Genomic DNA, 22,402 nt, shown 5'->3' on the forward strand with positions numbered 1-22,402 from the left:
CTCTATGGTGGCCCTTTTTCCTCTCCAAAAGGAGAAGTCCCAGGGAACAAATTTTGGGCGCATTCCCTCAGCCTCAGGAACAAGGGGATTGCAGAGGGTCTTATCTTGGGTCTGATCAAGACTGTTCCCACCTCCCCTTTCTCAGAAACTGGGGTCTACTTGAACCGCTTCATGCTAGCAGTAACCCTGAGGTCAGAGGTGCCCTAAAGAACACCCAGGGTGGGAGGGCTGCTCACGTGTCGACGATCAAGTAGAGATCAAAGGCACCCTCGCAGGTTTTTGGCTTCTCTATCTTGCTCCTGTAGTGCCTGGTGCCCTGGTGGAAGGGTCTCCAGGCTGGGAGGCGGTGCAGGAAGCTCCCTGTGCTCAGCAATGGAGGTGGCAGCAGCAGGAAAAGGAGCAGGAGCAGGGAGAGTGCAGGGCCTGGCACCCAGAGGCTGCTGCTCCCCATTTTCTTAGTTGTCCCTGAGACCCCACTCTCTCCTGGAGCAGGGGGATCAGTGCTGGCCATGCCCAGCCACCACAGGCTTCTGCCTCATCTGCTGTCTCCCCTTCAACCCTGTGTCCTGGAGCCTTGTTCTCTCAAGCTCTTTCTCCAAGGTGCTCTTAGAGCCTCCACCTGGTACCTGCCCTTTGGGCGGAAGAGGCAAACAGCTGGATCTGGGGCAGTAGTCCCACTACCTGAGTGGCCCTTCCCTGCCCCACAGAGACAGAATTCCCTGTGATGTCCCTTATGATGCACAGGAAGGTTGGCATGGTGACTTTGTGACCTGCAGCTCTGCTCAGTGTCCTGCCTGTTGACAACCCCAGGCAGGAGTCATGGGATCTTTGGATGGGGGATAAGATGAGGCCTCCATTTGTCTCTTACCCTAAACCCTCATAGGTGGCCATTAAAATCTCCAAGACTCTGCCTTTTTGTAACTCAAGAAGGCAGCTGAGGTGGTTTAGATGAGGACATCCCTGTGGGTGTCCAGGAGGTCGTTGAACTGGAAGACTAGAGTACAGTAATTAATGGTCATTGGTGTGAACACTGAAGTCACCCATGGACATGGAAGGATCTAGAAGGCCTAGAAGGTTTGTGTAAACATTCAAAGTTCTTTGTGAATAAGGGACATTCTGGTTATCTATTGCTGTGTAACAAACCACCCAAACGTAGTGACATACAAGAGAACCATTTTATATGCACACAGGTTCTGTGGATCAGAAATGCAGAGAAGGCTGAATGGGGATGGCTTGTCTGTGCCCCATGGAAAAGCACAGGCACTGACAACTCTTGAGTCAAAAGTGATTGCAAAGAGTCAGTATGAGATGCAAAAAGTATTTAGAAATTCCTTAACTGATTTATTTTGTTTTATTCATTTTTTGCATGTACAAAACAAGTGTGATATGCACTAAAAATCCTTCTAAGTTTAAAATAGAGCTTTCAGTATGTATTTACAAAAAGGTATAAGTGATAAAAACCTTTGTGCTGGCAGTTTTATTTTGTTTTTTTTTTTTTAATTTTTTTTTTTCAACGTTTATTTATTTTTGGGACAGAGAGAGACAGAGCATGAACGGGGGAGGGGCAGAGAGAGAGGGAGACACAGAATCGGAAACAGGCTCCAGGCTCTGAGCCATCAGCCCAGAGCCTGACGCGGGGCTCGAACTCACGGACCGCGAGATCGTGACCTGGCTGAAGTCGGACGCTTAACCGACTGCGCCACCCAGGCGCCCCTATTTTGTTTTTTATTTTGTTTTTTGGGGGAGTGGTATTTAAAGCCATGGAATATCTTAAATAATATTTGGAATTGATAGGATTGGTATGCATGTCATTAGCATATTAGCTTTTCCTTGTTTGACACTTGCTATTGTCATATTTTTGCATACTCATCTATTGATTAGACATCTCATGGTGGGCTTAATTTGCATTTCCATAATTTCTGATGGTTTTCTGTTCAAGAGATTTGGGGTCATTCATTTTTCTGTTTGTGAAGTGTTTGTTCCTACCTGTATCCATTCTCTGATTCAGGTGTTTATGCTTTTCATATTGATTCTTTGGCATTCCTTATACATTTTGGATTCTAATCCTTTATCAGTTGTTGCAAATATTTTCTTTTAGCATGTGGCTTATTTTATACTTTAAAGATTTGCAGGATTTTGTATCTGACTTAAGTAATTCTCCCCTGTTAAGGTCAGGGTGAGACACACTTTATCCTAAAAATTTTAAAGATTTTAGGGGCGCCTGTGTAGCTCAGTTGGTTGGATGTCCAACTTCAGCTTGGGTCATGATCATTCAGTCAGTGAGTTCAAGCTTCATATCGGGCTCTGTGCTGACAGCTCAGAGCCTTGAGCCTTCTCTCTCTGTGCCTCCCCTGTTCAGGCTGTGTCTCTCTGTCTCTCACAAAATGAATAAACGTTAAAAAGAAAAAATTTAAATTAAAAAAAGTTTTAAAGATTTTATTTCACATTGAAGCCTTTGATCAAACTGTAATTAATTAATAAGTGCAATTTGTGCTAGGGATCTTACTCCATGTTTTCCCAAATATATGTCTCAGCACCATCCTTTTCTATTTGTTGACTATTCTATGTTTTTTTCAATGATTTGCACGTCACCTCTGATGTGTTTCAGATCCCATATAGGTGTGGATGTGGTTCTGTGCTCTCTGTCCTATTCCTTTTATCCATCTGTTGGTTTGTATTTATAGTGTCAATACCACACTATCTTATTATAGTATGGATGATTGTGTTATTTTTCCTTTCTGTCCCTTACTCCTGTAAGGAAGGATTGTGCTTCCCTGCCACATTCATAGCAGGCTTGGACTTGATTCCACCAATGAAATGTTAACATAAGTACATGTGCCACTTCTGGATAGAATCCTTAAGAATGTAGGTATGATTCAGGTGAGCACCTGTGTTGTGCAATGCCCTCTTAGAAACCTGAGGTGGATACGTATATGCAGGAGGGTATGGAATATAAGTGGCAAATAAAATTTGTGCTTTTAAGCTAATCATATGTGGGGGGCTGTTACAAGAAGATAACCCAGCTGAATCTGATACACACAGGGCATCAGTTATTTTATCTAACATACAGAGCTCTACAGCAGGCCTTTGCAGGGCAGGGTAAATCATCCGCCTTATTTTTCTTATGGCCACTTGTTCTTTCAGGTAAATTTTAGATTCAGCTCACCAGTTCTCCACTCCTCCCAAATGCTCTTAATATTTTATTACTATAACATTAAATATATAGATACATTTGAAAGGATTTGAATCTGCTATCTAGCCTCCCCTATTGGTAAACATGATAATGTCTCTATTTATTTGGTCGTATTCAATGCCTTTCATATAAACTTCCCTATAAAGATCTTAAACCATTTTGCCAAGTGCCTTTCCCTACAGTGTAGGGAAGGTGTGTATACATATACATATGTACTTATATATATACATACATACATATACATACATACACATATATTTACATAGATATATATACATATATAGCAGCTCTTGTAAATAGCATTTTTAAAAACAAAGTTTTCAAACTATTTATTGGTGTTGTGGACAAATGTATTAATTTACTGATTATTCACCTAACTTGCTAAGCTCCCTTATTCTAAAATATATCTGTAGAATTGTTTTGGTTTCTATAAAAAATAAAAACCAAAAAACACTGTACTGACTAGTTCTCTAATGACATTTTGACTGGAAGCTGTGATGGAGGCATTCTCGACTTTAAAAATACCTCTAATACGTCACCATTAAGAATGATATTTATGAAAGGCTTTTGGTGGACATCTATCAGATTAGGGAGTCTCCCTACCCTTCTTGGTTTGCTACAAATCATGAACGAGTGTTAAATTTTATCTAAATTCTCTTTCTGCATACTTTGTGATGAATATAATTTTTCTCCAGTAAGTTATTAATATGATTAACTACATTAATGCATATAAAACCAATTTTAATATTTTATAAATAAACCTGACTAGGCCATGATAATTTTTGTAAATACTGCTGGATTGAGTTTACTATTAGTTTAGAATTTTTTTTTATCTATGAACATGAGTGAGGCTGATCTGTAATTTCTTCTTTTTGTGCTGTTCTTAACTGGTTTTATATTAGGTAATAATAGCCTCAGAAAATGTGCTTGGGGTGTTTGTACTTTCTTTCCTTTTGAAAGTAGTTTCAACATGATCCCAACAATCTACTCCACGTATACTTGGTATAATATCATCTCTGCCTAGTGTTTTCTTTGTGAGAATTTTTTAAAACTACTGATATCATTTGTTTAATGTTTACTGAACATTATGGACTGAGATGTGCCCCCCCATCTCAATTAATATTATGACGTTCTAACACATCGTGTGACTGTATTTGGAGACAGGCCCTATAAGGAGATGATTCAAGTTAAATGAAGTCATAAGAATGTGGCCCTCATCCTAAAGGAACTTTTTTGTGGTACTTTGTTATGGCAGTCTGAGCAGACTAACACACTGGATTATTTTGTGCTTGTATTTCTTTTATCAGTCATTTAGGTACCACATTTTTCTAGGAATTTGGATATTTATTTCCGCATATTGTTATGAAGTTGTTAAGAATATGTTTGAGTCTTAACTTTCTGCTCGATTTGTGGTTATAGCTTTTTAATTCCTAATATGACTTGTGTCTTTTCTCATTCTATGCATTCACAACAGGGAGAATATTGCCCCAAGGGAGTGAAAATTAGTCTCACAGTTTTTAATTATAAAGCACAGTACATAAAGAGATATACAATAAATCCTTGGTACTAAAATTTCATGAGCCTATAAGGAAAAATGTGTTTGTAAAAGCTCCTGGGGGGGGGGGTTATAATTAAAAAAAAAAAATGGGAAGCACTGTCTTGTTTTACAATCAATTTCATTAGAATATTATTTATATTAACAATTTTTCAAATAACCTTTGGCTTTGTTTTACTATTTTACTATTTTCTGTATTTTTTTTCTCTAATATATTCTCCCTTTCATTTTCTTTGGGTTTAATTTTACTACTCTTTTTCAACTACTTTAGGTCAGTTATTAACTCCTTTATTTTCACCATTTCCTCCCCCATAACATAACCATTTGGGGGCACAAATTTTCCTCTAAGCTTCTCCTTCACTAAGGCTATATAAATGCTCACATTAGGGATTTCCATATTCACCAAAATAAAAGTTTTGCTTTGTGGACCACCCCCCAAAGTTTTAATGTTTATTCTGAATCAGCTTTCCCCACCTCACATTTAACATCATTTCATTCCTTTACAATCTTATTTGTGTAATAGGGACTCCAAAACCTGGGGAAAAGCACAGAGCCTGTCACCTTATGTCCCCACACCCTCTGCCTCCCCAAGGGCGTCCAGAACATTTACAGAGTGACTGAAGGAAGGAAGGCGCAGGGACTCACGACTGGTTTCCCTTTCAGTCCCTCAATGTCCCTTCCTTGGTCTCATCTGCTCTGCGCTCCAGTCTCTGTGCTCATGCCCTGTGACCCGCACATCTGGCTGCCACTGCAACAATTCTGGTTACCTGAGACACTTCTCCCATCTCTTCTCTCCTGTCACCACGAGGTCATTCAAGCCCTGTCATGACTGTCGCCCACTCAGAAGCCATTCCCTCCCGTCCCCCAGCCCTTCTTTGGGGCCGAGTCCGTCCCACCCTCCGTGGGTGGTTCGGTTCCCTGCCACCTTCGCTTCCTGGGGGGTCGCAGAACTCACCATGACCTGGCGCGGTGCGGCCATCCCACAGCTGAGGAGACGGCGAGGCGGAGGCACGGCTCCGCTGAAGTTTGGGAGATTCTCGGGGGCGCTGCGAAGATGCAGTTTGCCCGGCCGCTCAGCGGGCAGGGGAACGACTGCCCGGACGCCCGGGGGACCCGCCGCGGCGGGGCGCAGACCGCGCGCACTGACGTCCCGGCCGTAGCCTGAGGGCCCGCCGACCCCAGCGAAAAGTAGCGGCATCCAGGGCGAGTGAGCAGAGGCAGGGGCGGTTCCGCCGCGGCCCAGGCACCGCCTCCAAAGGCACCCGGGCTTTCCGCGCGGCGCGGCGGCCGGCGCCAGGACGCCTCCTCAGGCTCGCCGCTGCAGCCAAGGCCGAGCCACCTGGCGGCGGCGGGGGGTTCGCGGAGCCGAGCGCACCGGGCGTCCGTACCGCACCCCTGGCGGCGGGTCGCGTCTACTCCCAGGCCCCTCCCGGCAGGGGCCGTGGGGGTGGGGTGCCCGAGGCCCCGCCCCGGAGGCGGGAGCAGTCCGGGAGGGCGGGGTCCGGCCGGCCCCCGGGGCTCGCGCGCTAGGTTCCCACACGCGTGTCGCGCGGCGTAACCTGCAAGCGGCCGGGGCTGCTAGCGCGTCTCCAGCGCCCAGAGCGCCGCGGGAGAGCTGAGGTGAGACGCGCCGTCCTGCCCCCGGGACGGGCCGCGAGTGGACGTGGGGGGCGCGATTCATCCCACTTCTACCGGTCTCTCCCTAGGGCAGAATGCTCTGTCCTGCCCTTGACTGCCCGCTTCTTTTCTCCCCTCGGGCGCCTGCTTCCTTGGTCGCGCCCTTCTTTTTTTTTCACCCCGTGCCCCCCAGTCCCTGCCTTCTGCCTCTGTCTTTTGTCTCCTTATCTCTTCCTGTTTTTCTCTGTCGTCTATCTCACTTTTTCTTGTCTGTCTCTTCTTCATTACGTATTTCCCCTGTCCTACCCCTTCTTTTCTTCCTTCTGTCTCTCTCGGTGGTCTTTCCCTTTGCCCCCACCCCTCCCAGCCCCAAGAATTCGGCCTTTGATTTTTCTTCTCCTAGGTTGACTTTTGGGGCAGCAATTCTTTTCATTCATCCATCTATCCATCCACCCATCCTCTCATCCTGTTGTTGCTCTGTCCCTGTCAGCTAGGGCTTGTGCTGGGCACCAGGGTAATGGTGCATCTGCCCCAGATCCTTTCTTCCAACAGATTATATCCAAAGATTTGAGCACGTAATACATTCAGTGTCTGTTTTGGGGGAAAAAACCCATAAATGATTCAGTCGTAAATATCTGAGTTTTTATGGTGAGCTGGAAGAAAATACTTGGTTTTACAGACAAGGAATTGATTGAATCCTTTCTTGACACTTGCCTTTAGTAATAGGCACAGACAACACACCGGGAAGCTAAAGCATGCAGAAACATTTAGGGGACATTGGGGCCCACACCTTCCTTCTGGGGAAGTAGGGTAAAGCCAGGTTGGTGGGGAGGGAAGGGGTGGAAATCAGAGCTCAGTTGTGGGAAGACAATAGGGAGGTCAGGGCTTTGCGTGTGAAAACGTTAGCTGAGAGTTAAAACATGAAATTAAGTGTATATTTCTAAAATACATACTTGTCAATGGTGCTGATGTGCAGAAATTAAATTACTGAATCAGACAGTATGTTGAATCAGACAGGCATCTTATAGCAATTATTGTGCCATTTAAAATTAATGTTTTTGTGTATGTTGGGTAGGACCACAGTTGAAAATATCTTAGTATCAAAGATTATCTTAGACACATATTCAGTGAAGAAATCTAGAAAAACAAATCTGACTCATTTGGGGAGAATAAAGTAGAGGTATTGTATGTTAAAGCAATGTTTTGTTTCTTGTTAGCAATGTAATTTTGTCAGACATAATTTTATTATTTTATGATATTTTCATGGCATCTATAGAGCTGTATGTTCAAACACACGTATACACACATGAGATATATATATATATATATGTATGTATGTACCATATATATATATATACATATCATATGGTTTTAAAGAGAAAACCTGTTTATTTTTTTAAAGCTATTAATTGCCACCTAACACTTGAAGCTTTTTTCAAATAAATAATTTAACCTTTTAGTTTATGATTTTTAATGATTATTCAGTTTATTTGACTTTTCAGTTGCTACGGAAAAGGAAATTTGTCATTACATAAATCACACAAGAAGTAAACAAAAATGAAATATGGAAGAGGATTGCAGTGTGTTTATTGAAAGAATTTTTTCATTTTAAATCAAAGAATGTTGGACAAATTCTTAAGTATATGCTTGGAACTTTGATTCAGGGGACTATTTTCTGCATCGAAGAGTCAAATTGCCTTTTATGTCATTGTACCACTGACTTCCGATGTGTCAAACTTCTGGAGGGGTGGAGTGAAAGGGATGCTTTGCAAATGATTTAAAAATACCATACCTTCTTTGCTTAGCAGATTTCTTTTTCAGAAACCCAGGAAGTGACAAATTTTCTTTAAAACAGAAAATCACAAAATTAAAAACAATTTTTTTTCAAGGTTTTGTGTTGAGCTCCGGTGCTTTTAAATTTCTTTTCCTTCTTTCAGTAGGCTGTGTTTCTCTTTTCTAGAAGGTTATGCTATCATTGGCATCAGGTAGAATCTGGCTGAACAGTTTGATGTACAAGCCACGGACTTACCCTTGAAGGCTGCCACTGAAATTGGTCTACATGGCCAAATTGTGTTAGGACTCCTGCTGACGTCATTATGGCCCTGATGTGTGGTTGCATCCTGGGAGTCCTGCATTTGGTTTTGCTTGAACACAATAAGCATTGCTGCTGAAGCGGTGCAGGCAGAGCTGGACGTAGAGCCTGTGGGGACTGGCTGGGAAGCCTTCCCCTCTCCCAGCTCCAATGGCACTACCAGCCAGCCTCCAGGAAAGCCTGGATAACTCTCCAGTTTTTAATTTTCTCAGGGGTCCAGAGCTAGGAAGATGCATGTGTATTTCCCTTCTCAGGAAAACCCAGGACATCACAATCCATATGTAGAAGAGATGGATAGATAATTATCCTCTGGAACCTTCCTTCAGGGTCTGAGAAGCATCTCCAAAGTCTAGGGAAATCAAATGATTGGAGCACAGGAGATATTATCTGCTCCTGTTTTAGCTCAAAAGGAAGGCAGACACGGGAAGACACTAGCTGGTGATATAAATGGTATCGTTGAATAAGATACAGTTTCTGAGTGAGCTGCAGCTTGGAAAAGCTGGAGACTGGCCAGCTGACATAGGCTGGAGAGTACCTTCAGATATCTCAGGAAATGAGGTTGCCCTGTTGTTTGCTAAAACCTCTTTCTTATGTGAATGAAGGGGGAAGGAGGAAAATGCCCAGGGCATTTGGTCACTCATTAAACAGTATTGTGCCCTGGTTCCAGGGAGCATGTGAGTAGAGGGAAGGCAGCCATGAGGTTGACTCTGACCCTTTGTACTAGTGTGATAATAATTGATAAATTGATGCTACCTAACACTTACTGAACCAGGCTCTTTAATACTTTAGGTATATTAATCCATCTAATCTTTACAACCACCTGGTGAAGCAGACCCCAGGATGATCCTTTTTAGAAAGGGTCCTTTTTTAGACGAGAAAGTCGTCAGAGAGAGGATCAGCACCTTGCCTATGGTTACAAGATTGGTAAGAGCAGAGGTGGGTTTGATCCAGACATCTGACGTAAGAGGCCATGCACTTAACCTCTATGTGATGGAAGGCTTGATGAGTACATGGGATGGGCCAGTCATAGCACAAACAGAAAAGTAATATGGAAGAATGCGGCCAGTGTTTCCCAGGTGAAAGGATGATTGGAGTCTGCACTCAGTGCCTTGGAAATGGGTAATAAACAGAGACACACATGCTTATAACACTGTGGGGTAGGTGAGTCTTCATCTCCAAGTGGGTAGCCGTTCCTGTGTTGGTCAGTGGAATCCTCACTGTGGCCCAGGAAGATTGAGAGTCTGAGGGAAAAGGATCCTGTATGACAGGGAAGGCTGGATGTGGTCACACCATATCAACTTAGGAAACTCAGATTCAGAAGGTTTCAAAGATCATTACTTCATAATCCCACAATCTAAGGGCTCAGAAATGTTGCAAAGTATGGGATTGAAATCAGGTCCTCTCAGTAAGAAGACACGGGGTGGCACTGAACAATGTCTGTGTGACTCAGAAGACTATCTTGCTGAGCTCAGACTGATGAGATCCAAGGAGGACAAGAGAACCCTTCTCAGGACACACATAACAGAGTGAAGAGGACGAGTAAATAGTGTCTGGGTCGAGAGCCCAGAATGAACTGAGGCTATTGAGGACAGTGGAGGGACAGCAAAGGGCCCCTTAAGATTGCATGGGAACAAGGAGAACAAGGGCTGCATACATCCACTGGAATGTCTGGCTGAGAACCGTCTCTAGTGACAAAGGGCATGGGTAGGTCCACGTAGGAAGAAGGAGCAAGGCAGCACCAAGCTGCTGTGCCTGTGATCTCCTGACCCGGAACTCACTGGCCAGGGCATGATGTGACCCCAGAGGTGACATCATACATCTGCTCAGGTCATCTGAGAGCTGGATCACAGGGGAGGTGCATGGAGCCTGGAGCTGGATGAGACCCAGAGTCTGATGCTGACCCTGGGAAAGGGCTGGTGAGTCCTTCGACAAGAAGAGATGAGTGTCAGGAGCTGGCACAGGCTCACTGGGGACAGGCCACGCCAGGCACATGTCATTTTCGGCTGTGAGAGGCTTCAATCTGGCAATGTCATAGACAGAGTGGACCAGTTAGAGGGAGCCCCAGATAGAATTTTGTAGGACATTGTTTGCACTTGTGTGAGTGACCTTACCCCAACAGTGCTGATGCATGAGAAAGAGGTGACCCTCTGGGAGCTTGGTCATGCCAAAGGTCCCCAGCTAGTTCAGTACCCTCGTCTTCTCCTTTTCTTCTTCTTCTTCTCCTCCTCAATATTATTATTATTTTTTTATTTAAAAATTTTTTAATGTTTATTTTTGAGACAAAGAAAGAGAGAAAAAGAAAGAGCGCATGTGTGCGAGGGGCAGAGAGAGAGAGAGAGGGCTGAAGCGGGCTTGAGGCTCTGAGCTGTCAGCACAGAGTCCGATGCAGAGCTTGAACCTATGAACTGTGAGATCATGACCTAAGCTGAAGTCAGATGCTTAACTGACTGAGCCACCCAGGTGCCCCAATATTATTATTATTATTATTATTATTATTATTATCATCATCATCATTATTATTATCATGTCCTTTTCTTTCTCCTCCTCCTGTTGTTCTCATTATTATGATTAAGATTTGAATAATAAAATTGATGGAGCATGAAGATGGGTGAATGTCTAACATAATGATTGGCAGAATCCAGGCCCATATTGGTCTAAGAAGCTGGAAGGCAGTGCTGCCTTTAGCAACGTGGCATTTGTCAGGTTGGAGATTAATGCCCTTGGGTTGGATCATGCAGCTTCCTTTGTGTGGTTATCATGAAAATTCCATGCAATAAGGCATACGAAGCCTTTTAGCATCTCTGGCACGTATTCACTTACATAGGTAATAAACAGTTACTTCTATTCTCATATCACAAAGCATCCCTGGTAGCAAATATTTCGTCCTGCAGTAAGATCCCATGTTCTAAATTTGAATGCTGAAAGCAGGGTTGTGACATCTGTGGCTCAGGGCACTCCAGACACTTCTGAAAACTAGGTCTACATGACTGTGGTTGGCAAAGCTGTGAAGACAGCCCAGTAGAGCTGTCTGCAAAGGGATGTAGGCGTGCAACAGGACCGGGAGGACAGCAGGGTGGGCTCCAGCCCAGGCTCGGGGAAGACATTGTATGGTTCTAAAATATAATCTGGAGGGCTGTCTGAGGCAGAGTTGGGTGGAGAAAGAGAGAAGGGTTAGAGAAGGGATGTTTGTGTGTGTATGAGTATTCCAGTGTGAGTGTATGTAAGTGTGTGCGATCATATGTGTGTGTGTGTATGTGTGTCTGTGAGTATATGTGTATTTGAGTGTGTGAGTGTAGCGTGTGTGAGTACATGTGAGGGTGTGAGTGTATCTGGGTGCGTGTGCGTCTTTGTGAGCTCAGAAGCTCAGCAGTGGGGCTTCAAGCAGACCAACTATGTTCTTTGAGGATGAGGGAGAATCAGCTTCATCTCAAGTAGTCACACACTGGTAGATCTGGAAAGCACAGTGAGATAATTTAGCACCAGCTCTAGTTTGTAGACGGGACATTGAGGTTGAGAGAGGTGGGATGGTCAGTGCAGGGACACTTGGTAGACTGGTGTGGTCGCCTCTGCCTCTTCAAGAAGCATAAGCTAGCACTAAACTTTGATGCCAAAGGCACCCCATTTGAGAATGAATTCGGAAAGGATGTTAGGAGTGGCTTGGACTCCCCTGGAAGCATATAGTTTGGACTCGGTGCTCACCACTTGGGGTATCGTGAGGGCCACATGGGCAGTTCAACCAAAGCATGCTTTGGGGACACACCCTTGGGGTTCATTCCCAGCAGTGCCTCATACTGCAGAGGACTTCAGACGGGGTGTTCAGCTTTCCAGAACCCATGTCCTCTTCCTCTGTGAAAGAGGGTGACGGTCCTCCAAGCGCAGTGAAGGTGGAAGGAGGTAACACGTGCAAAACACCTGTCCACACTCTTGCCACTGAAACAGAGAGAAGGAGGGCAGGGTACCTGTGCTTCCGTTTACAGGTGGGCGGGAGCTGACTTGAGCCCAGTGATGTTTATGAATAACAAGCCCGTGGAGGTCCCTGTGAGGAAGGGGCTTGGTCGCCCACTCATCACGGTCCTCCTGGGCCTGAGGACCTGAGGATAGGACCTGAGGACCTGAGCAGGCCTGAGGATAACTGCTTTCTAACTATGAAAACTCAGAACACTCAATGGGGTCTGGTTCAGCCAGTGCTGCTCACCAGCTGGGATTGGGGAGCTTGAAGATGGGAGTCCTGGTTTCAAGAACTGGCTGGTGGAGTTGATTAGGGGAGGGCAGGTATGAAAGCCTCCCCAGCAGGGCTGGTGGCACTCTCTCCTCTTCAGTGCCACTTCACATGTGGCCGTGAGTGTCTTTCCTCTGAGCCTGGAGCACCTCCAGGCTGAAGTGGAGGCTGGTCTCCCTGAGTAGGCCCAGCAGGTTGGCCGGCACAAGAGGACAGTTGACAGGGGAGCAGAGGAGAAGGAAATGGATTAATGTCTGAATGGATACAGGGTAGACTCATGCTTGTTCCAAGGGGCAGGGCCAGGTGGACAGGTGGCTGCCCCCCAGGAGTGGGAGTGGGGCCAGGTACAACCACAGACCTACTCGGGATGCCTGGACATTTACTGTCCAGCTTCTACCCTCTGGCCACCTGTGCTGCAGGAGCTCCAGTCCCCAGGTGCTTGTGCCCTGGCACTTCTGATGCTGTGGAAGAAAAATTGGCATGCTGAGTAGCAAGAATGCTCTAAACGAAAATGAAAACTTTCATAAATCAGGGTGCAAGCACATTAGAGTTGGCAACCAGGTCAGAACTGCCTGGTGGACACCTCGTGTGCTGTGTGAACACGGCAGCTACTGCCTGGATGCTGACAGGTGCGGGGCAATGCTGAGCCATGTCCCTGGGTGGCAGGGTCACGCAGTGTGGTCCTTCCTCCCCAACGGAGTCCTGGAGGTGAAAGCAGGTGGCATAGCGCTCTGAGTCAGGGTGAGCTGTCGTGTCTATAGCAGTCAGGATTCTTTGGATGCAAACAATGAAGATGGAGGGCTCGTGTCTGACTGCTGTTGCTTCCTCTCTGTGCAGAGTCCCGTGGTCCAAGTGTGGCTGGCCCAGCCAACAGGGGAGCTCTCCAATCTCACGGTTCCTCCCCAGGGCAAGCCCTCCGCAACGCCAAAGCCCTGAAGACTGACAGCTGTTGGAGCGTCCACCTTCTTCAGCTGGCTCACAGCCTGCTGGTCGTCATGGCTGCTGGGAAGGGTGCTCTGCAGAGCTCTTCAGCTGAAAACACATGGAGGCTTAGTGAAGCTGACCAGGGCTGGAGCTGCAAGCCAGTGCTGCTGGAAAAAATGAACAACCTGGGCTCTGAGGCTGCCATAGGTGGTGGTGGCCGGGAGGAGACCTCTGCTGAGGTGACACTGTCAGCAACCCCAGGAAAACTCAGACTGGGAAAGCCAATGGCCCAGAAGGTGTGCTGGGAACAGGGGCAGAGTGCTTTCACAGAGGTGCCTCGACTCAAGAAGAGGCTGGAGGGTGTGCAGGCCAAGGAGAGGGAGTATGATAACCCCACAGGCCAGCCTGGTCCCCAGAAGCTGACCCAGGACACCCCCAGGGACCTGGCTGACAGCAAGACCTCTGTGTGGCCCAGTGGAGCCCGAGGGGAGCAGAAAAGCGCCTTCAGCAAACCAGCCAGGTGTCCAGCAGGGAGACCTGGGCCAACCTCCGTCTTCCAGACACGTGGACCTGCAGATGCCCTTGGGGAGCTGTTGGGACTCAGCAACACAGTAGACGTCCCTTGTTGGGATCAGCTTTCGAATTCTAAGTTTTTGGTGGGTGATTTCTGGAACCTGCAGACGTTGCCACAAAATGCTCCTCTCTGCAGTGCTTTCCTGGGGGCCCCCGCACTGTGGCTAAAGCATGCCGCAGCCCAGATGTCCACACCGTCATCATCCTCTCCCACTGCCACTTGGGCCCTGCTGCCACCTACATTCACCTCCCTGGGCCTGTCCACCCAGAACTGGTGTGCAAAATGCAACCTCTCCTTTCGCCTGACCTCCGACCTGGTCTTCCACATGCGGTCCCACCACAAAAAGGAACATGTGGGGCCTGACTTACATTCTAAGAAGCTGAGAGAAGAGGCCCTCACGTGTCCCATTTGCCATGAGTATTTCCGGGAGCGCCACCACCTCTCCAGGCACATGACTTCTCACAGTTAGCAGGTGGCTGTGGAACAGACCTGTAGATGCTTCTAGCATTTGGCGGTGGGGCGGAGATGGCTCACTGGTGCTTCCTTTGAAAAGGCTCGTCATCGTTGTCTGCAGGGCTGTCTGCATTGGAGTTGATAGATGAACTTGGTCATCATTTGAAAAAGACGGTCCTTGGCTCTGATGTATTTTGATGGAAATAAAGTCATGAAATAAAATGACACACTTTGCTAACCTAGGGTATCAAGACTGCTAGGCACGGAGTAGAGGCCCTGCTCCTGTTCCATATGGAGGCAAGTTTGACACACAGCCTGGGCTTTGGAGGCAGACAAACCTAGATGCTAACCTTTCACATATTAGCCCTGACCTTGGACACATCGCTTTCACCATCTGAGCCCCAGTTTTCTTCTCTGTAAATGGAGAGGGCGACACCTGTGTCTTAGGGATGTTGTCATGGTTACGTGGGAAGGTGTGTGGAAAATAGCCAGGATGCCACCTGGCACAGTGTGATTCCTGAGTGAATGATATTTGTTATCATTGTCCAGATTAGTAAGCTGTTGTTCCATGACAGAGTCTCAGCGGCAAGCAACCCAAAGCATCTAATTCTCGCTCGAAGGTCTGTGGGTTGGCTGGGTTGGGTTGGGCTTGGCTGGGCTTGGCTCCAGGTTGCAAATTATATTTAGGTTCATGTTCTGTTACTCTAGGACTAGTGGGCTTCCTAGATAATACTTCTCTTATGGTCACTCCCAGAGCACAAGAAGGAAAATCCAAACGTACAAGCACACCTCAAGTCTCTGCTTGGGTCACTTCTACTAACAGCCTCCCAGCCAAAGTGAGTCAATGACCAAGCCCAAAGCAGGTGGGTGAAATGTGTCACCTGCCCACAGGGAAGCCGTGATGAGGGAGCGGATGTAAGGTCCTACCACAGAGGCATGAAGAGTTGGGACCAGTCATTCAGCTGACATACTTGGTCCATGGTTCTTCACATGCTGAATATGTGGAAGGGGGAGAAAGGAGCAACATCCCCCCACCCACACACCCCTTATCTCTCAGCAAGCAAGCATGGTGCAAAAGCTTAAGACTTAAAACATGGTGAGAATTCGGAGCGTTGTGGTTACCATTATCTATTGCATGTTGCGCTTCCCTCGGTGACTGTTCTTTTCATCTGCATTTGCCCTTGCAAACCTCAGGTCATAAACTCTGATGTAACTCGGGCCAGTTTGTGGGAAGGCCATTCGTTGGGAGCTCTTTCCAGTTAGGCGTTCTTTTGACTGGTTTCCCCTGCACTTTCAGGATTTGTTCATTTGACCAGCAGTGTCCAACCCTCTGGTGGGGCCTCTGGCACCGAGTTCAGGCTGTGGTTGGGAAGGAGCTGGTGTGGGCATCTCAGACAGTGGCCAGTGACCCGTCCAAACACCCCCCAAGCTCCATCTCTTCTCTCCCTATCCATGCATACACAGGGTCCTGGTGAGAGCCTGTCCCACCCGGCCCACCCTCCTTCTCGCTCACCCTCTCCCCGCCTCCCACCCACACACCCAGCCATTCTGCACCCATCGCCAGCCATTCAGTCACCCATTTATTGGCCTCCCTGGGTACCCTTGCTGTGCCAGGCTCGGTGTCAGGCCCTGGGGGAGGCCCAGTGAATTCGGCCCATGGTCCTTGTTCAGGGTGCGCAATGCCTGGTGTGCAGCATGATGGATGCCAAACAAAAGCCCGTGTGGGGTGCCTGGCACATGGGAGCAGGTGCACCTCAGACCTGTGCGAGTAAGTGCAGTGCCCCCTGAGGCCTCCTGAGGAGCAGGGGCAAGAGCAGATCATCCAAGTCCAGCAGATGCTGGAGGTGCAGGTGGAGGGTAGTAGCTGGAGAGAAGGCAGTGGGGGGGGGGCAGAGCTACAGAGGCTCTAGGATGCTTCAAGGCTGGTGTGAGGAGGACTGAGTGGGGCCCTCTGAGATGGAGACGTAGGAAGGCCTCAAAGGACAGGAATTTGGCCCAGGGCACGGGAAGGATGGCTCCAAGAGGCACTTTGGAGGGGCCTCTGGTTGCAGTGAGAAGGGTGGGCTGGAGGAGAGGAGAAGACCCCCTGAGTCATTTCCTCTGCATGTGGAAGGAGCCAGCAATGCTCCCTGCAGGCACCAACAGAGCATCTCCATTCTTGCAGGGAAGTTTGGAGGACCCCCACCCTGAGAGAGAAAAGGGAGGTCCTGCAGGGTGGCCCTTTACCCACAGAGGGGGCTGGAGCTGGGGGGAACCTTCCCCTGCTATCCATGTGATACAGGAAAGGGCATATGAGGGAGTGTGAACCTGAGGCTCCACACTATGCAGTGACATATAGCCTTTAACCTATGACAGGTGCAGGAGGTAGGTATTTAATTCCCATGTTACTGAAGAAGAAACAAACCGCTGAGAGGGTAAGCTTCTTTCCTAAGATCATAGGTTCAGGAGAAGCAGCGCAAGAATAAGGCCCCAGGAGCACTCACATCCTTCCCAGCCTGCCACACATCTGCTCAGCATGTGGGTCACATGGTATCATGGGTGGTTTAAAAAGTAGGATTTAGGACCAGGCATTGACCCCTTCTGGAATTTAAACTTGCAGCCTGCATACACCCCCACATTTCCTATCACCCTTTTCTTAGCACTTCTCTATATCTTGTATGCTACATGAGTTTTCTGATTTGTGTTATTTACAGCGTCTCTCCTGTTACTAGAACCTAAGCTCCACGAGAGATTTTTGCTGTTTTGTTCACTGCTGTATCCCCAGCAGGAAGGACAATGAAGGCACATAGTAGTTGTTCAACAGACTTTTGTTGCATGCATGAATGAGATGCCTAGATCCAGTCTCGCCCCTGACAAACCCGAGCCAGCTGCTCATAGTGTTTTGACATCTGTCAAATGGTGTGCACAGCCATCCTCTTCTGGCTTATTGGATTGGTCCGTATTTCTGTGAACTCCCTTTTTAAAGTCATAAGTGCACTTAAGACCAAATAGAAATTTAAAATGGAAAGGGACTGTAGACTTCCAGTCCATCCTTCCAGTGTATAGGGGTGAGCACTGAGGTCCACTGGTGAGCTGACGTGCAAAGTGATGCAGGGCGAGTGGTGGTGAGGTCAAGGCTAGGACCCCTGAAATGCCGGCCCAGGCATCTTCCCTGACCCGCCCGCATGCCTCTAAGAACATTGCCTGTGGCCGCACACAGAATTACTACTAACAGCAACCGCGTCATTTTCAAGCAAGGGAGACATTTTGAAAAAAAAAAAAAAAAAAGTTAATCAAATAAAAGTTATGAAGAAGCATAACAGAACATCTTCTCCCAACTCAACTTGGTAAGATGGAATTCATTTTAATAAAAACGGATGGACATGCGAGGTGCTTTGCAGCCATTTAAATTGACAAACTCCAAGATGACTTATGGAGGTGAAGACTTTGCAGTTGATTAATGTGGCAGCTCCTACTTATCACCAGACTGGGTTCCCAAAGTCCCCTTGGCCGTCAAATCCTGTCTCATCCCTTCTTCTCTCCTGCCCTTCCAGCCATATTGGAGAGTAGTCACTTTTAATCATGACTTTGCCCAAGGTCCCTCTGCCACCTTCCATACTAGTTAAGAGTTTGGCTGCTGATGTTGCCACAAAACATCACATCAGCAGGTAAGAATTTTCCTCTATAATTCTGGAGTAAGAATTGCCACATTTCTTAAATTCTCTATATCTAATTTAATCTGCTCTGTACCCTGATCCTGTAGGTTCTGGTAGGATATGCAATCTGTTATTTTCAAATTCCTCCCCTGTCTTTCAAGTTCGCAGAAAGTTCCACAACATGCCCCACCTAAGAAGGAAATCTCTCTTAGCATCATGCAGTCTCCCCATACTGCACTGGTGTCTTTGCCTCTGTCCTCCAATGTGTTCAGTCTTCTCTCCTCCACCTCTTCCAGGATCTTGGGCCTTGATGGTTTTCTGCCAATGTTGTCATTAGGCATGTCACACAAAAACCATTGAGTCAATGATCAGAAAGTCTTGGCTAATTTCTTGGAATAGGCTAGAGAAAATACCTTATAGTGGCTGGGAAAATGGCAATGTATACCTTTTTTTTAAATGTTTATTTTTGAGAGAGGGTCAGACAGTGCAAGTGGGAGAGGGGCAGAGAGAGAGAGAGAGAGAGAGAGAGAGAGACACACACAGAATCCAAAGCAGGCTCCAGGCTCCAAGCTGTCAGCACAGGGCCTGACAGTAGACAGCCCGATGTGGGTCTCAAACCCATGAACCATGAGATCATGACCTGAGCCTAAGTTGGACACTTAGCCGACTGAGCCACCCAGGTGCCCCGGCAATGTATATATAGAAATCTCCCAAGCAGCAGCCATTCAAATAAGATTTTTAAGAGACCCCAACATGTGCTAATGAGGCTAAATTAAGACATTCGGAATTCAGGTCTGTTTTAGTTCTCAATTTTAACCAAAATCTGCCTCCTCTCCCACCCCCTGCCACCTGCTTTTATCTGGAAGAGGAGTGAAACCTTAACAAGGCTGGTATTCTGGATTTCAACTTCTGGCCCATTCCTGAATCTTAGACCTTGAAGACAGGGTATCCTAGTCAAATAACTGTATAATTAGACTGTATAATTAATGAACAGGAGTGAAGTCCACTGAGCTTAGGGAAAGGGAGGGTAGAGGAGGGAGGTTGGACCTGACCTCTAGAGCTCTTTTGTCTTTGGTGAAGGCTCTTTAGCGCCAGGCTGAATGCAGGCCTCAAGAGAGGTTGGAAATCAGGACTGTATGTGAAATTGGTGATTCAGTTTTTAAAAAACCAATGGCCAAAATAGCATGGATTTAAGGAAGCACATTAGTGGGGAGGGGGTGGGGAAGGGGGAGAAATGAGCAGCAGTGGAAACCCCTGACTCCGTTATGCGTCCAGACTTGGAAGAGGCTGGGTGCTGGGCCTGGCCCTATTCTTCTGGGCACAATAAGAGAACCCCTCACATACGGGAGAAATTCACCAGTTGTTCCAAGGCAAATTTTGCATCCTCCCTTTCCTTGGAAGGTTCTTGGCTCCCCCTGGAGGCTACAGGCCTCCCCTGCAGGCCGCTTCTCTTCAGAGAGGACTTTACACACCCTGGTTAATTGTATAATTTGTTTATTTTGTTTGGAGAAGAAGTCTTGAGAGAGGACTAAAAATCATATCATAAGAGGTATATCCCATAGAAAAAAAAAACTTTTATTTTAAAAATAAAATATTCTCCAATAGGCTTTGATTTGTACCACTTCTTAGGGATTTTCAGACACTAATTTTGAGTGGGGGTTGGGAGGCAGTACATTCTGGAAGGAGGGTTGGGGTTCCTTAAATTTAACATCTTCTTCCCTGGCCATCTTGTGTTGTCCTGGAGTAGGAGACAGGAAGCCACTGGCCTGTGATACCCTCGCTATTTCTAAGCCGCTTGGATTAGCAGGCTATTTTCACTTCCAGCCTCTCTCATCAGCAAGGAAGCAAGGAGGTCCTTAGGCCAGGTGGCAGCTAATCCTATGGAACCCAGGAAATGTGAGACAGGCGCCCTCCAGTGGGGATCTCCTAGGCAAGCTTCTTTGCCCACAAGTAATTTGGTATGCATCCTTTTTTTCTGAGTCATGTTCTCTCATTGCATTAAAGCTGTGTGGATAACCAAGGCCCTCACTGACACACAAACACGACCATTGGCCATGTGACGGGCTGAGTAGGCAGATGCAGGGACATAGGAAGCAGGAAGGTGAGTGAGATGGGAGAAAAGCTGGGGTCCTCCCCTCTGATGCTCCAGTGTGGTCCCTGGCCTCTGCTGGACTGGGGTCTTTGGCCAAGTCTCCAGCAAGGATCCTGATGGTGAAGTAAAGGTCCAGCCTGTCTGTGGGCTGGGGTTACCTTTGGGAGATGGGGAGGATAGCCTGGCCTGGTCCCTCTCACCGCAGATCAGTGGTGCCTTGGGGAGGTCCTCAAGCAGGGGGAGACCTGAGAAGCTTACATGGCAGAACAGTGGCCCTGACTGCAGGCTGGGCCACAGAAATGGGGTAGGAGGCTGTGGTGGGGATTTAGGAACCAAACCAGGACCCCAAAACAAGGGAGAGGGGAATGAACTATTAACTATTAATTCTGACAACTCATTTAGTGTCCTGGTGATTCTGTAGATACCTGGGTGGGAGTGGTGGTGGGAGCAGAGAGGAGGGAGCTGGGGTTAACTCTCATATCTCTGCCCTAATTTCAGGAGGGAGGGGTAGCTGTGTACAGGATGGGGTCCTGGGGGCAGGAGCAGACCTTATCCAGATAAGGTGAGAGAAGGTGGAGGTGATGAGCTCATACTGGGACATCAAGAGCAAAAGGGGCCTGTAGTCTTTTGGAACAGAGGCTGCTAGGCAGCTGTGGGTCACCTGGTTCTACCACCAGAAGAGAAGCCTTTCCTTTTCCTTTTTCTCCAGCCTTCTGTCTCCAAGCAGGTAAGAGTGTAAGAGAGCTGGCTCAGGAACGCTGACCCTTTCCCTTTGGTCTGCATGGGACCCTCTGGGTCTGCTTCTCCCACTATAGACCCTCTCCCCAGGCTGGGCCCAGGACCTCTTCATGGTATGGTGGGAACATCAGGGTCTTTGGAGCCAGACAGATGTGGGTTCAAAGCTCGCCTGCCCCTCGCCTGGATGTCTTGAGGGGAGCCTGGGCTGTACCCAATATTTGATGGGCAGGCTGGGGGCTTGAGCTGGACAGTGGGCAGGAAAAAGGAGCTGGTCAGCAGGACCTCAGCCAAGGTCAGCCAGGGTGGCCTATGGAGGATGTTGCTGCCATCCCTGCTGAGTAGGGGCATGGCTATGCTGCCCTGCACATGGGGCACCTGGCCGCTGCTGCTGCCCAGCTATCACTTGTTTAAACATTCAACGTGTTTGGGGCTCCTGAGTGACTCAGTCAATTAAGCGTCTGACTCTTAGTATCTGCTCAGGTCACGATCTCATGGTTTGTGAGATCGAGCCACACATCAGGCTCTGTGCTGACAGTGCAGAGCCTCCTTGGGATTCTCTCTCTCCCCCTCTCTCTCTGTTCCCCACCCTGCCCCTGCTTCTGTGTGTGCTCTCTCTCTCTCTCTCAAAATAAATAAATAAACATTTAAAAACCCATTCAACTTACTTAAACAGATTAAACATTCTTCATAGGAACTTCTGATTGGCCCAGAAAGAACCCTGTGCCGGTACCCTGCTGCCAGGAAGCTGGAAAAGTGAACTTGTGGTGTGTCCAGCTTGGTAGTGGGGAAATGGTGACAGGTGACATTGGCTGGGCACTGGATTAACCTTTTTCTTTTCTTTTTTTTTTTATAATTTTTTTTAACGTTTATTCATTTTTGAGACAGAGAGAGACAGAGAATGAATGGGGGAAGGTCAGAGAGAGAGGGAGACACAGAATCTGAAACAGGCTCCAGGCTCTGAGCTGTCAGCCCAGAGCCCGACGCGGGGCTCGAACTCACGGACCGTGAGATCATGACCTGAGCTGAAGTCATATGCTCAACTGACTGAGCCACCCAGGCGCCCCTGGATTAACCTTTTTCATCTTCATAGCCCCAAAGGTGCTATTGTGGATCTCATTGTACAGATGAGAAGACTGAGGCCTGGAGAGGCAAAGTGACTTGCCCTGAGTTCCATAGCTGGGAAGTAGCTGTCCTGGCCTATCCACCCAGACAGGGCTCCCAAATGCCTCACTGCTTCTTAGGGAGTCTGTTTCCCACAGGATCAGATGGGGAGCGATTCTCTGAACATTCAGAGGGTGTGCCTTTGCTGG

At 47.5% G+C, this 22,402-nt stretch overlaps 2 protein-coding genes across 4 annotated transcripts in view; one reads left to right on the forward strand and one right to left on the reverse strand.

The window, feature by feature from the left end:
• Positions 1–6,306, reverse strand: part of LOC123576723 (anthrax toxin receptor-like) — a 61,770-nt gene extending 55,464 nt beyond the window's left edge. Inside the window, exon 1 of the mRNA XM_045437944.1 lies at positions 5,704–6,306. The gene's annotated coding sequence lies outside the window, so the exon portion shown is untranslated. The remainder of the gene's footprint in view (positions 1–5,703) is intronic.
• On the forward strand, positions 773–14,852 carry ZNF488 (zinc finger protein 488). Of its 3 annotated transcripts, XM_045437947.1 has the most exons (3): positions 773–1,074; positions 9,247–9,393; positions 13,514–14,852. In XM_045437947.1, exon 3 carries the CDS (start codon positions 13,672–13,674, stop codon positions 14,641–14,643), a length of 972 nt encoding a protein of 323 aa, XP_045293903.1. In that variant the 5' UTR covers positions 773–1,074; positions 9,247–9,393; positions 13,514–13,671; the 3' UTR covers positions 14,644–14,852. The 3 variants fall into 3 exon arrangements, with proteins under 3 accessions (XP_045293903.1, XP_045293901.1, XP_045293902.1); XM_045437945.1 differs by lacking the exon at positions 9,247–9,393; XM_045437946.1 differs by lacking the exons at positions 773–1,074; positions 9,247–9,393 and adding an exon at positions 6,264–6,368.
• Positions 14,853–22,402: the final 7,550 nt, after the last annotated feature.

The sequence above is a fragment of the Leopardus geoffroyi genome, chromosome D2 (assembly GCF_018350155.1).
Source record: "Leopardus geoffroyi isolate Oge1 chromosome D2, O.geoffroyi_Oge1_pat1.0, whole genome shotgun sequence".
NCBI classification, from domain to species: domain Eukaryota; kingdom Metazoa; phylum Chordata; class Mammalia; order Carnivora; family Felidae; genus Leopardus; species Leopardus geoffroyi.